This window comes from Pipistrellus kuhlii, unplaced genomic scaffold (genome assembly GCF_014108245.1).
Source record: "Pipistrellus kuhlii isolate mPipKuh1 unplaced genomic scaffold, mPipKuh1.p scaffold_m20_p_2, whole genome shotgun sequence".
Lineage (NCBI taxonomy): Eukaryota > Metazoa > Chordata > Mammalia > Chiroptera > Vespertilionidae > Pipistrellus > Pipistrellus kuhlii.
The window spans coordinates 136,098,320-136,111,279 of record NW_023425515.1 but is presented as its reverse complement, the minus strand read 5'-3'; the positions used below and the strand labels follow the sequence as shown (position 1 = coordinate 136,111,279).

The 12,960-nt window shown below is 42.6% G+C and overlaps 1 protein-coding gene across 1 annotated transcript in view; it reads left to right on the top strand.

Moving 5' to 3' along the window:
• The window catches only part of DNAI3 (dynein axonemal intermediate chain 3), a 76,732-nt gene that overhangs the window by 31,255 nt on the left and 32,517 nt on the right, over positions 1 to 12,960 (top strand). Inside the window, exons 9-13 of the mRNA XM_036444807.2 lie at positions 1,736 to 1,926; positions 2,790 to 2,914; positions 5,996 to 6,085; positions 7,892 to 7,978; positions 9,318 to 9,446. Of these exons, the coding sequence (XP_036300700.1) occupies positions 1,736 to 1,926; positions 2,790 to 2,914; positions 5,996 to 6,085; positions 7,892 to 7,978; positions 9,318 to 9,446 (622 nt within the window). The remainder of the gene's footprint in view (positions 1 to 1,735; positions 1,927 to 2,789; positions 2,915 to 5,995; positions 6,086 to 7,891; positions 7,979 to 9,317; positions 9,447 to 12,960) is intronic.

Sequence of the window (12,960 nt, the reverse complement as noted above, 5' to 3'; positions counted from 1 at the left end):
GAGTGCAGGGAAAACAAGGCACAGGAAACCAGAGAAACCAGCTGTCTTCACTCCCCCCTGTGAATTACTTCCCCATTTAGCAGGAAGAATCAGGCAGCCAGAGCAAGGGCCCTGTCTTTAACTTCTCCCTTGGGAATTCCTTTCTCCTTCTGGCTGAAACATAAAGAAATAAGGCCTTGAACGTGTTCACAAATGCTTCTACTAGAAACTGGGTTCAAACCTAGAAGCGCCAGGGAGATGCGAACCTGGAAGATGAATCCAGTCGAGTATGTGAGGATGCTCACCCACCCTACAACAGGGGTATTCACATTTTCACAGGCATCTGAACTACCTTCGCAGCTTGTTAAAAACCAAGTTCTGACTCAGTAGGTCTGAGGGCAAGCCCATGGCTCTGCATTTCCAACAGTTCCAGGTCATGCTGATCCTGCAGGACCTAGGAAATGCTTCCAGTTTGAAAGATGAAGTACAGGAATTTAGTACACAGAGTACTCGGTGAAGCAGTGAATGGTAGCATAGAAGCTTACGAACAGAGGTATTAAATGGTGCTCTTGTGTAATTACATTTTGAGGCACATATGTTATGATTATCTAAATATAGTGGGAGGGGGGTGTCTTATTTTAGGAAATTCAGAATTCAGAACCACTCTTTCAGTTTACCTCACCTATTAAAACTCCAAGCTCATCAGACTTTCAATCATCAGGGTAAAACCTTGGCTGGCATTCTACTTGTGGGAAAGCTCCTTGCAGCCTTGGGAATGAGCCGGCTTCCCGACCTTAGCATATGAAGGGACAATAAACATTAGAGTAACTTAGAGTAGCTTTAAAGGCTGGAGCCTGTCAAACGAGGGACCTCGGACCATTAAGAGATGAGCCTAGCACTCAGTTTGTTTGGAGTTTTTTTGTTTTTTGGAGGGGGTTTTTTGGTTGTTTTTGTTTGTTTGTTTGTTTTGTTTTGTTTTTTTAAGAAGCAATAGTAGCATAGGATAATTCTCCACTTTAGGGACTATCTCATGCAAGAGATTTAGTAATGGAAATAAATACATTAGGCCCTCCTGGCATTGTGGTAACTAAAACCATCACCACCACCACCACCACCACACACACACACACACACACACACACACACACGCATGCACGCACGCACCTAATTATGTCATAGCATAATAATTAGTACACATGATCATTTGGTACTGAGTATAACTAAGAAAATTGCCTTTTCTGTCAATTTGGGATTTTCAGGAAGCCAATAAGACCAAGTTCAAAGTCGAGGTTTGCTGAGGGTCCACTGTGAACAATAAAGAATGGGGAAGGAGGAGGGGGTAGGGAGAGCTTCGGCCGGTCTCAGCCAGCCCAGCAGGGAGCTGCAGAGTGAAGGGGGCCTGTTGGAGGAGTCCTGCTGGAGGCAGAACTGGCCGGGCCCTTCCTTCTTCCTTCTAAAAAGACAGCCCTGGTGTCCTCACAGCTGCCTAGCCCATTGGCCTGGGAACCAAGGCCGACCACATCCTGGAAACTGAACAGCAAGTTCTAAGACCTGAGTAGCACACGGCCGTGAATTTTCTTTCCAAGTCCTCACCTCATTTATTTCACATGGGGATCATCCTTTCATCACCAAATACAGTTGAGAGTATCTTTTTCTTTCAGTCTAAATGAAGCAGGAAGAGCTACTGAAAGCATATCATTGAATATTGGTAAAATCCAGCGTCTTCGTTGCTTTTATTTTCTTTTTTACAAAATAGTGTTGAAATAGCCCTGCAACAAAACGAAATCACAAACACGTTCATTGACGACTGGAAAAGCCTAGCGGAGGAAGAAGGCACCTTTGGGGACAAGACCGACACCCACCTGAAGGAGTACCAGTCCTTCACCGACCTTCATACCCTGATGGAGAAGATGGTCACCTGCGTCTCCTGGCACCCGACTATCTACGGTGAGATGGGGACGCCTGGGGCTCCCTTTGTGGTGACTGCGAAGTAGTCTGCTGCTTTTATGTGTAACATTGGAAATCAGCTCCACTTCAACCAGAGACCTCTCGTTTTTGCCGTTTTGCCAACTGCCCGGCACCTGCTAAGCGCTCTCTTTCCCCACCTTCCCTCAGCCCCGTGTCCACCCGGCTGCTCTGGGATCCCCCCTGTGACCTCCACTTCACACGGAGAGGACCACGCTCAGCTCCGGGCAGTGGCTGGCTCAGGTCACCGGGTGGGGGGCGGAAGGGGTGGATGCTGAATCTGGACCAGACTCTGGCGGGTTGGATGGCCCCAAGTTAACTTCATGCCCCACACACTCCGCCTCTCTAATGATGGGACAGGATGGCAGCCGCACCCCCTGGAGGGCCCTCAGCAGCCAAGGGAGGTAGGAAGGTGTGAAGGTGGGGCTGCAGCGAGAGAAGCCCTTGCGGGGGGGGGGGGGGGGAAGGGGGGAAGGGGGCCTCCCCCCATCCTTCTCCCCCCGTCCTTCCTCCTCTTCCCCCCTCCCCCACATGGGTCCTTTCCTCACACACACAGAAGCATTTATTTTTTTCTTACTAAATCTTCAAAGTCCAGTGTTTATTTTATACTACCGGTCATCTCAGTTCGGACTGGGCACGTTTCAAGTGCTGAGGAAGTGACAGGTGGTTGCCGGTAACCATGTTCAACAGCGGGACTCGAAGAACACGCTTGGGCTCCTGCAGAACATTTCCACTCACGTTGCCTCCAAAGGAAAGTGAACGGTGACTATGCAGAGAAGCAGAGCCTACCAACTCTGCCCCAGGTCCAGCGGCTGAGACCCTCGCTGTGGCTGTGTCTCCCGCAGGACTCATCGCTGTGTCCGTGGCTGTGCGGCTCACCTTTGAAGAAAGGGTTTACTTTTCTGGTAAATTATTGCTGCAGCCATCACTGATTCTTTTCTGGAGCTTCTCCGATCCCATACATCCCCAGGTAATGAAGGAGAGACGTCGCATAGTCTAAACATTTCAAACATTACCGTCACGTGTCTCTCAGCAGTTTCCGTTGCCAAGTGCTTCATAATCACCAATGCTGTGAATCCTTATAAAGTCAGGCTTTTCTTCAATTTGGAATTTATGATCGTTCAATTTGAGGAAAATGAAAGTTTACATTTAGCTTATTGAGAAGGTTTGTTTGAACAAATCAACGTGTTATTAAAAAATAAATAAAATAAAAGGTTATAAGAGCCCTGGCCAATGTGGCCAGGTTGGAGCATCATCCCATGCTCCACAGGGTCGTGGGTTTGATTCCCGTCAGGACACATACCCAGGTGGTGAATTCAATCCCCAGTTGGGGGTGTTGGGATGCAACTGTTAATGGGAAAAAAACAAAACCATTGAAACCTGTAAAGAATTGTTGTGAGTTTATTTGAGCCAAACTGTCCACATATGCCAGGAAGCAGAACCTCAGTGGATTGAGATAATGCTCCGGAGAATGCAGGGTTACATCTATATTTATACATTGCAATCAAAGGAAAGGGACATAGGTGAGTTACATGAAATTCATTGGTGATAGATTAGGGAGGTGGGACAGAGCAAAGCGGGAGAACCTCTGGGATAGGGCAAAAAGTGAAATGATGGACATGTGCTTCTTTTACAGAGATGGACACAGGATACTTTAACACAATTAACAGTTGACAATTAACTTGATAACAATATCAATGAGGGAATGTCTCTAGGCCATTTGTTGTGCCCTGAGGGGTCTGGGGTAAAAAGGAAGTTACAAGTTACCCAGACATCTCACAGATATGTTATCCTAGAAGCAGGAAGACAAATGGGCTCAGTAAAGATCTAAGTTGATCCTTGTCAGGTGAAATATCGGTCTAGGACATGACTACCCACTATAACCTGTTTGCAGTTAGATATTTAATTTTCAAACCATCTTTTGTGGTTATTTTAGGTCTCTGAGTTTACAAGACTGCCACGCAGGCCTTCCTTGAGCTTGTCAGGTTAGCATGTGGCTCTTTTCATTCACACAACCAATTGATGTTTCTCTCTCTCTTTCTTCATCTCTCTCTAACGTCAATAAAAACATATCCTAGGGCAAGAGTTTAAAAAAAATAATAAAAGATTGTAAGAAGAGCATTCAAACACTTTTATTTATTTATTTGTTTGTTTGTTTGTTTGTTTAATTTTGTTAATCCTTGCCCAAGGATATTTTCCCATTGATTTTTAGAGAGAATGGGAGAGGGAGAGACCAAGAGAAATATCAATGTGAGATAGATACATTAATTATCTGCCCCCTTTATGACCAGGGACTGGAATCAAACCTGGGACCCTTTCCACAGGCTGATGCTCTATCCCCTGAGCCTAACTGGCTAGGGTTTAAAGAGCAAACTCTTTTATGAGCTTTATTTAAATACTAATTGTTCAAATGCAAATAGATTTTAGTTTCACACAAATTTCCTCAATTCCAAGGATCACCAGTAGGTGGTGGTAAAGAGTAAAGATGGAGTGTGTAGGGGTGTGAGGGAGAGCAGTGATCCTCGTGTACAGCTCTTCTGTATGGGACAGCTACTCTTCAGTTCTCTAATTGCCAGGTGATCTCACTCGTCAAGAGAATCCAGCAATTGGGAATTTTGTGTGAAATCTCCAAATTGTTAAATAGCTATTCTAAAACCAAACCAAAAGCACCCGCTCAAACCAAACCAAAACACACAGCAATCCAAATAGAACAAGGCTGAAGGCTGAGCTTGCCCCATAGGGTTCTAATACCTGCTCAAGAAGAGTTCTGCTTAGGGGGAAGGCACTTTATAGGGTTGAATGAAGTTTTTTTTCAATGGACTGAAGTATAATAATAACTTATTTCTATAAAGTATTGTATAATTAAGACTTTCCCTAATAAATATTAGCCTTCCCTTCTTCCTTCTTCCTTAATTCATCTGAATAAGGCAGTTATTCTGAAATAAAGTCTAGATACTTTGATTATTATAGACTCAGAGATCAAAATGACAACTCTCTAGGTATTTCTCATCAGCCTACTTACCACAAAAATGGTGCCGTTCTCTTGGTGGGGTTTTTTGTCGTTTTCTAGTAGTGTGAAACTGTTTTCCACCATGACACAGAAGTGTGCCTGAACATCCAGGAAAATAGTAAGAAGAAAGACTATCCTTTCCTCTATTTTAAAAAATAGTTTTAAAAAGACAAGCAAATAATTTCTTAAAGAAATAATGCAAATGATTTATTTTATCTTTGTTCTAGTAAAGACTATAGGAGAGTATTATAATACTTTATTTTCAAAAAAGTAGAGGTTTCTCTAGAATCCACAGAATACCAAATTAACCAAGATAATTAACCCCATTCCAGTTGGAAATCTTTAACTCGATGATGGCAAATCAATGGCCCTGGGGCCTATATGTGTGGTAGTTATGACGATAGAAGAACAGTAACCATGCAAGTGTTTTGCTTGGTGGTAACCCCGTGGTGCCAGTGCTACTATGGTTGACATGCCTGTTCCTTCACACCAGTGTGTTCCTTGCAGAGCTTCCTCCCTCCCCTACAAGCACTTGAATTCGTTTACTTCGTGGGTCCTGTATTATTTTAAAATTTGAGATATCATCACTGGCAATACCTTCATCTTGTCTTATGCAACATATTTTGTTTTTGCGTGCTCACTACTAGTATGTGCCAGGCTGGGTATGCAGCAGGGAACCAAACAGACAAATATCCTGCCTTCCCAGAACTTACATTCCACATTTTTCAAAAAACATTGATTTCACAGTCCTTTTGCTTAAGAAAACTTATAAGATGCCCCAACAATGACCCATGGAGCATGGGGGAGAGTAGGCCTGGTCCCCTTGCAAACATACCTGCTCTCATACATATGGCTAATGTCCACAATAAAATTCAACAAAAGCAGCTTCTAATTCAGAGGTAGAATTCTGGGAATGGACTCTCTGTGCGTGTTCCTCATGGGTAACTATAAAATGGGACTTTTGGCTGCCTTAATATTATTTTCTAGCCATTCCCTTAGTATGTTTTCTCACTCTCTTGAATTTGTGGGGTTCACTTTTAGTTAATGCTGGAGAGCCCAGACGACATTTTCTGCTTCAAGTTCTGTCCGAGTAACCCTAATATCATTGCTGGAGGCTGCATCAACGGGCAGGTACATATGGACTTTTTTCTTTAGCTATTTATTAGTTTAGACAACATCCTGTAATAAATTTTGATTTGTTGATTTTTTTAAATGTTTTATTGATTTTTTACAGAGAGGAAGGGAGAAGGATAGAGAGTTAGATACATCGATGAGTGAGAATCATCGATCAGCTGCCTCTTGGGGATGTGCCCGCAACCAAGGTACATGCCCTAGACCGGAATCAAACCTGGGACCTTTAGTCCGCAGGCCAATGCTCTGTCCACTGAGCTAAACCAGGTCCGGCTGATTTTTTTTTTTTAACTTAAGGAGTCAATTGAGCAGAAGGAAGGCATGTGTTTGTTGGCCAATCACCATGCCAGCAACTAGGGAATAAAAATGTGTTAGTGGGTTGGGTGATGGGAATGTAAAAAAAAAAAAAAAAAAATGAAAGAAAGAAAAAAGCCTGCCTTCTGTAAGTAAGTAAGTAAGTAAGTAAATAAATAAATAAATAAATAAATAAATAAATAAATGTGGTGTCAGTGCTGCAGGTGTCCTCAGGGTAACCTAGTCATGATAATTGAAACAAAAAGGGTCAAATCTATTCCTATCGCTGAGATAGAATTATGCATTATACCAGATTTCGCCGAAGAACAAAACCCACAAGCATTAATACCCGCTGATCAAGAGGCCTCTTGAAATTTCCCTAGATGTAGGAGTTGGAAAGTGATACAGACTTTAAACAGAAATTCACTGGAAAACATACATATATTATTGAATTTGTGTGTGTATAATTTGATATCATGTTTGGGGTTTTTTTCCCTTCGTTATCTAATTTATATAGAATTTAGATCCTACCCTCCAATTGCCAGTTTCTCCAATAAAGGAAAACAAAAATCTTAAAGCTACGTTTTAGTCAAAGTTTGAATTCATTGTGAGCCAGTGAATTTGAGCATTACAAGAGTATGTGATCTTATTTTGGTGTGGCTAGGAAAACTTCCTTGTCATTAAAATTTAAATGTCTGCAGCATCGGTGCCCATTTATCAAAACCAAAAGCATCCAGAAAAACAACACTTCTCCCTGGCTTTTGTTCAACAATAACTGGTGGTCCTAATGATGCCCCGGAGACCATCCTTCAAGCCCTACAAATCCTGAAACACCTTTTTTTTACTCATTAGGAAGGTTATACAACTTTGTTTTAGTTTTAGTTTTTTGTTGTTGTTTTTTTAAGAAAAGCAAATGATGAAAATAAAAGCACCCATAATTCTGTAATCCTGACATTTTGTTAACATTTTAATGTACTGAATTGACTTTTTATCATTAAAAATTAATATAATTTAGTATTGCTTATCTATTTCATTCTGATTTTTTTCAAAAAAAAAATCATGGGTGTATATGCAAATTTGGAGTGGATCATACTATCCAATAGAATAAAATTCATCATTTCTTATACTTTTTGGACAATTGAGGGTATACATTTAATTCTGGAAAACAAGACAGCTGAATCTAAAACAACTGTCCCACAATCATAGCACATTCCCGAAAACAGGGTGAACTCTTTCCAAAGTGGAGGGAATGGCATGATGTTTACCTTGGATTTTAGAAATTACTGGCATTTTTTAATACAAGCACAAAAAACAAAATGTTGAAAATACTTTCATAGAGAAGAAGACATTCTTTTTTATTTGAGCTTTAAAAGTTGCTGCCTTACCTAAGATGTAGGCTAAATTTGGTTATCCCCAAGGTGATTGATTTATCCAAGAGCTAACCAATGTGAATAGGTTGTAAAAAGTTCTTTAATCCTGAAAATGTGTAATAACAACCTATTCCTGCTTCAGATTGTCCTGTGGGATATTACCGCCCATGCCGATCGCATACAGCACATTAAGACAGGCAGCAGTAGAAGTAAAAAAGCCACACTCAAGGTCAGTTTTTTACAATTTTCCCCCCATTTGGAAGTTTATTAAAAAGTACATAACAGAGTTGCCAAGTTAAACAAAGACTCGGGGTGGGGGCGGGGGTGGGGGAGGGATTCTATTTCCCAAACCTTCACATCTGCTTTGAACATGGTTCTGAATCGCTTTCATGTAGGCCCTTGATTCAAACACCACAAAACCAGTGGCACCATCTATCCTAGGCTGTTAAGTTCTCTTTTTTTGTTTTTGTTATTGTCCTATCTAATAAAAGAATAGTATGCAGATTGACCATCACTCCAACACACAAGATGGCTACCCCCATGTGGTCAAAGATCCTGCCCCCGTGTGGACACAAGATGGCCACCACAAGATGGCCAGCAGGGGAGGGCAGTTGGAAGGCACCAGGCCTGCAAGGGAGGGTAGTTGGAGGTGATCAACCCTGCAGGGGAGGGCAGTTAGGGGTGACCAGGCTGGCAGAGGAGGGAAGTTGGAGTCACACGGGCTGGCAGGGGAGCAGTTAGACATCAATCAGGCTGACATGGGAGTGGTTAGGGGGTGATCAGGCTAGCAGGCAGAAGTGGTTATGGGCAATCAGGAAGGCAGGCAGGCGAGCAGTTGGGAGCCAGCAGTCCTGGATTGTGAGAGGGATGTCTGAGATTGGAGAGGGTGCAGACTCGGCTGAGGGACGCCCCCTCCCCACGGCCCTGTGCATGAATTTCATGCACTGGGCCTCTAGTCATTAAATAAAATAAAATGGTAGGTAAGTTTCCTAAAGGGATGTAGTTGAAGGCGTGCCAGACAGAAGACCGCATCTCCAAGCTCTGGGTCAGAGTCCTGTATACTTGGACCTTTCCCAACCTGTGCCAATACCCACTTTCTCATACATAACATGAAGGGGGTAATAATATACTATGGTTTTTTGAAGCTGTGGATCCTGCCAAGAGGTTAAGGGAACGCTTCCTGAGCTCCCAGCTCAGTTCTTACCCAAGGTTTATACATCTCCACCCTAGTTCTCCAACCTGGATATCAACAGGCGTCTCACCAACAAAGGAGTGTGGCCTTGTGTGTACACCAAGAAGTACTTTTTCAGAAATAGGACCTCGTTGATTCTTTAGGGAGTGGGTCAACCATTTTTGTTAAGTTTAGAGATAAAATCTTAGACTAATAAGAAGGGAAAAGTATATAATGTTATTCCTAATTATATGATATATAGAAACACTAGTGTCTGTTTTTCTTTGAACCGCTATTTCTCCAAGTTATTAATTTTAATTGGTCTGATGAGTCAAGTATGAGTTCATTTATACTTGCTCTGAACCTAGCACATAACTTTCTTTTAACAATTTTCCAGCCCATGTTTCTCCTTGAACCAGACGATAATAAAGAAGCAATGTATATCAGACACTGTGCAGTCTCCTCGATAGAAAATGGACATAAGAAAGTAATTACAGATATACACTGGCTGTCGGACACCTTTGAGGTGAGTCTCAGTGACTTCCTGGTTTCCTTCTGCTGGATTGAAAATGTTTGGAAGATTTTGTCCTAAGAGAATGTTTGAAGTCAACAATCAATTTACATTTACACTGAAATAACCAGGAAGTGAGCACCAAACAGTTGCATCACTGTTACCAGACCCATACCTGATGGTAAGGCCAATGTTTCAACCTCCATGGCTTAAAAGAACTGAAAAATGTAGATGTTATATCATGCATTGTTGACATAATATAATAGCGGAGATGAGGATTTGATATATAAAAGTAAAGTGTAAATATTTTATAATCTTAGACTGAGAATTTAAAATTTGGAACAGGTAACTCTGAAGAGCTGAGACATCTAGGAATTGTGCCAAGGCAGCCTTGAACTGAGTGAGCCCTGAGGCTGGGAGGCAAGAACCAGCTGTGCAGCGAGAGAGCCCAGCATTGGCATTGCAATTTGGCTCTGAGGTTCCGTACTTGACTCACAAAGTCATTTTTGTGGATTTGTAAACAAATAAGATCCCCAAATGTCTCACTCAAGGACACTCAAGGTCTACTGTGTACTTTGAAGGATTAACAAGTGAGATATTTAAGAACTAGAGGCCCAGTGCACAAATTTGTGCATGGGTGGCGTCCCTCAGGATAGCCTGCGGGGATCAGGCCAAAACCCATAGTCCAATGCCTGCCATTCATGCTCATCCTGGCCCACTGCGCCTGCTGCATGCTCACCCCTAATCAATCCTGATTGTGAGAGGCTCGCCAGCCTTGAGCCAGTTGTCTGGCACCCTCCCGAGGGGAGTGGCCTGCAGGATCAGGCCGAAACCAGCTCTCTGACGTCCCCTGAGGGGTCCCAGATTGTGAGAGGGCACAGGCCTGGCCGGTGCACAATCAGGGCCAGGGAGGAGCCGAGAGAGGGCTCAAGGGGATGTTTGGCCCATCTCCCTCAATCCTGATCAGTTGGACCCAGTAGCAAGCTAACCTACAGATTGAAGTCTCTGCCCCTGGTGGTCAGTGCATGTCATAGTGAGCAGATGAGCAGCCTAAGCATATTATTAGCATATTATGCTTTGATTGGTTGAACAATTGACTGGTTACCAGACAACCAGACATTTAGCATATTAGGCTTTTATTATATAGGATATGTGAAAAATTAGAGCTCTGAAAGGTGATTAGCCCTTTAAGCTATTCAAATGGATTATGCAAAGCAACAATACTTTGAAAAGTTAAAATGGACCAAATAGTCCAGATATAGTTTCTATTATATATAAAAGTTTAGCCAAAACCAGTTTGGCTCAGTGGATAGAGTGTCAGCCTGCAGACTCAAAGGTCCCGGGTTCGATTCTGGTCAAGGGCATGTACCTTGGTTGTGGGCACATCCCCAGTAGGGGGTGTGCAAGAGGCAGCTGATCAATGATTCTCTCTCATCTATGTTTCTAACTCTCTATCCCTCTCTCTTCCTCTCTGTAAAAAATCAATAAAATATATATATTAAAAAAAAAGTTTAGTATATGGTAATAGAAGTTACAACCCAAGAGAAGGAACTCCATTTCAACTCATGCTAGTAATTATCATTATTAATTAAGTCACCAAATTAATACAGGTGACTATACATTTAAATAACAGCATCACAGGGAAATTACAACCAATCAAATAAAATATATTTCTGGAATGGAGATTGTTTCCTAAACTAATTTACATTGAAAGAAGTCTAAAGCACACATGTAAATTTCTCAATTAAAAAATAAAGAACAGCCCTAGCCAGTTTGGCTCAGTGGATAGTGTGTCAGCCTGTGGACTGAAGAGTCCTGGATTTGATTCCAGTCAAGAGCATGTACCTTGGTTGTGGGCACATTCCCAGTGGGGAGTGTTCAGGAGGCTGCTGAATCTATGTTTCTCTCTCATTAATGTTTCTAGCTCTCTATCCCTCTACTTTTCACTTCCTCTCTGAAAAAAAAAAAAATCAAAATATTAAAAAATAAAAATAAAAGCAAATAGCAAAATGAAGAAAAATGAGTCCCAAATATAGTAAATACAAAATTTCCTGAAAATAAGCAAAAAACATATACTGACTGAAAAGCAATTAGTGTATAAAGATGAAAGTCTTTTAGACTTTCTAATATAAAAGAAATTAATAATAGAGCAACAATAATGTACAATTTTGGACCTCTTTAATTTTTTAATGAAAATCCTATCTAATAAAAGAGTAATATACAAATTGACTGTACCTTCGCTACACCCACAGCCACACCCACAAGCCAATCAGGAGTGAGTATGCAAATTAATCCAACCAAGATGGCTGCAGCCATGAAGCAAGCAGGAGGTTTGGGATTCCCTGGCCATGGAGGAAGCCAAGCTTCCCACACACCCTGACTGGCTGTGGACTCCACTCAAGGCTATAAAGTTTCAATTACAGAAGATAAATAAATCCCTGATACCAAGGCCTCCACTTCTCACTGTAGGGGGTGGCTGGCCTGCAAACCACCACAGGCCCATCACCCCAGCCATCCCGCACCCCAAGGGAATCTCCACCCTGACCTGGGACACCCTTCAGGGCAAACCAGCTGGCCCCACCCAAGCACCAGGCCTCTATTCTATTTAATAAAAGAGTAATATGCAAATTGACCATCACTCCAACACACAAGATGGCTGCACCCATGTAGTCAAAGATGGCTGCCTCCAGGTGGACACAAGATGGCCACCACAAGATGACCAGCAGGGAAGGGCAGTTGGGAGGAACCAGGCCTGCAAGGGAGGGCAGTTGGGAGTGATCAAGCCTTCAAGGGAGGGAAGTTAGGGGTGACACAGGCCTGCAGCAGAGAGCAGTTGAAGGTGACCAGATCTGCAGGGGAGGGCAGTTAGGGGCAAACAGGCTGGCAGGGGAGCAGTTAGGCACCAATCAGGCTGGCAGGGCAGTGGTTAGAGGGTGATCAGGCTGGCAGGCAGAAGTGGTTAGGGGCATTCAGAAAGGCAGGCAAGCAAGCAGTTGGGAGCCAGCAGTCCTGGATTGTGAGAGGAATTTCCGACTGCCCATTTAGGACCAATCCCTCTGGACAGTCAGACATCCCTCGAGGGGTCCCAGATTGAAGAGCATGCTGGCTGGGCTGAGGGACACATGCCCCCGTGCATGAATTTTGTGCACCGGGCCTCTAGTTTTAAATAATACCTGGTGTTGGAAACAAGGAGGTGGTGCAACCCACAAACTCCAGCATTGTTGGTTGCAACATAAAACTTTCATAATATAATTAATCAATGTGGTTCTTAAAGCATCCAGGTTTTCAAACTTTTGACCAGTAATTTATATTTTGGGAGTTCATACAAAGAAATAGTGCAATTTGTGTCTCAAGATACAAAATTGCATGCACACCCTGACAAATCACAGCGAAGTGTATCCATAAAAAAAAAGATGGGGGGAAAAAATACAAGGTGAAATTATATTTGATTTTAAAACCTAATTTCCAAACCTCCGTAATATTTTTTTAAAGAAATGAAAACATAAAACCCCCAGAGCCAGCACTCCTC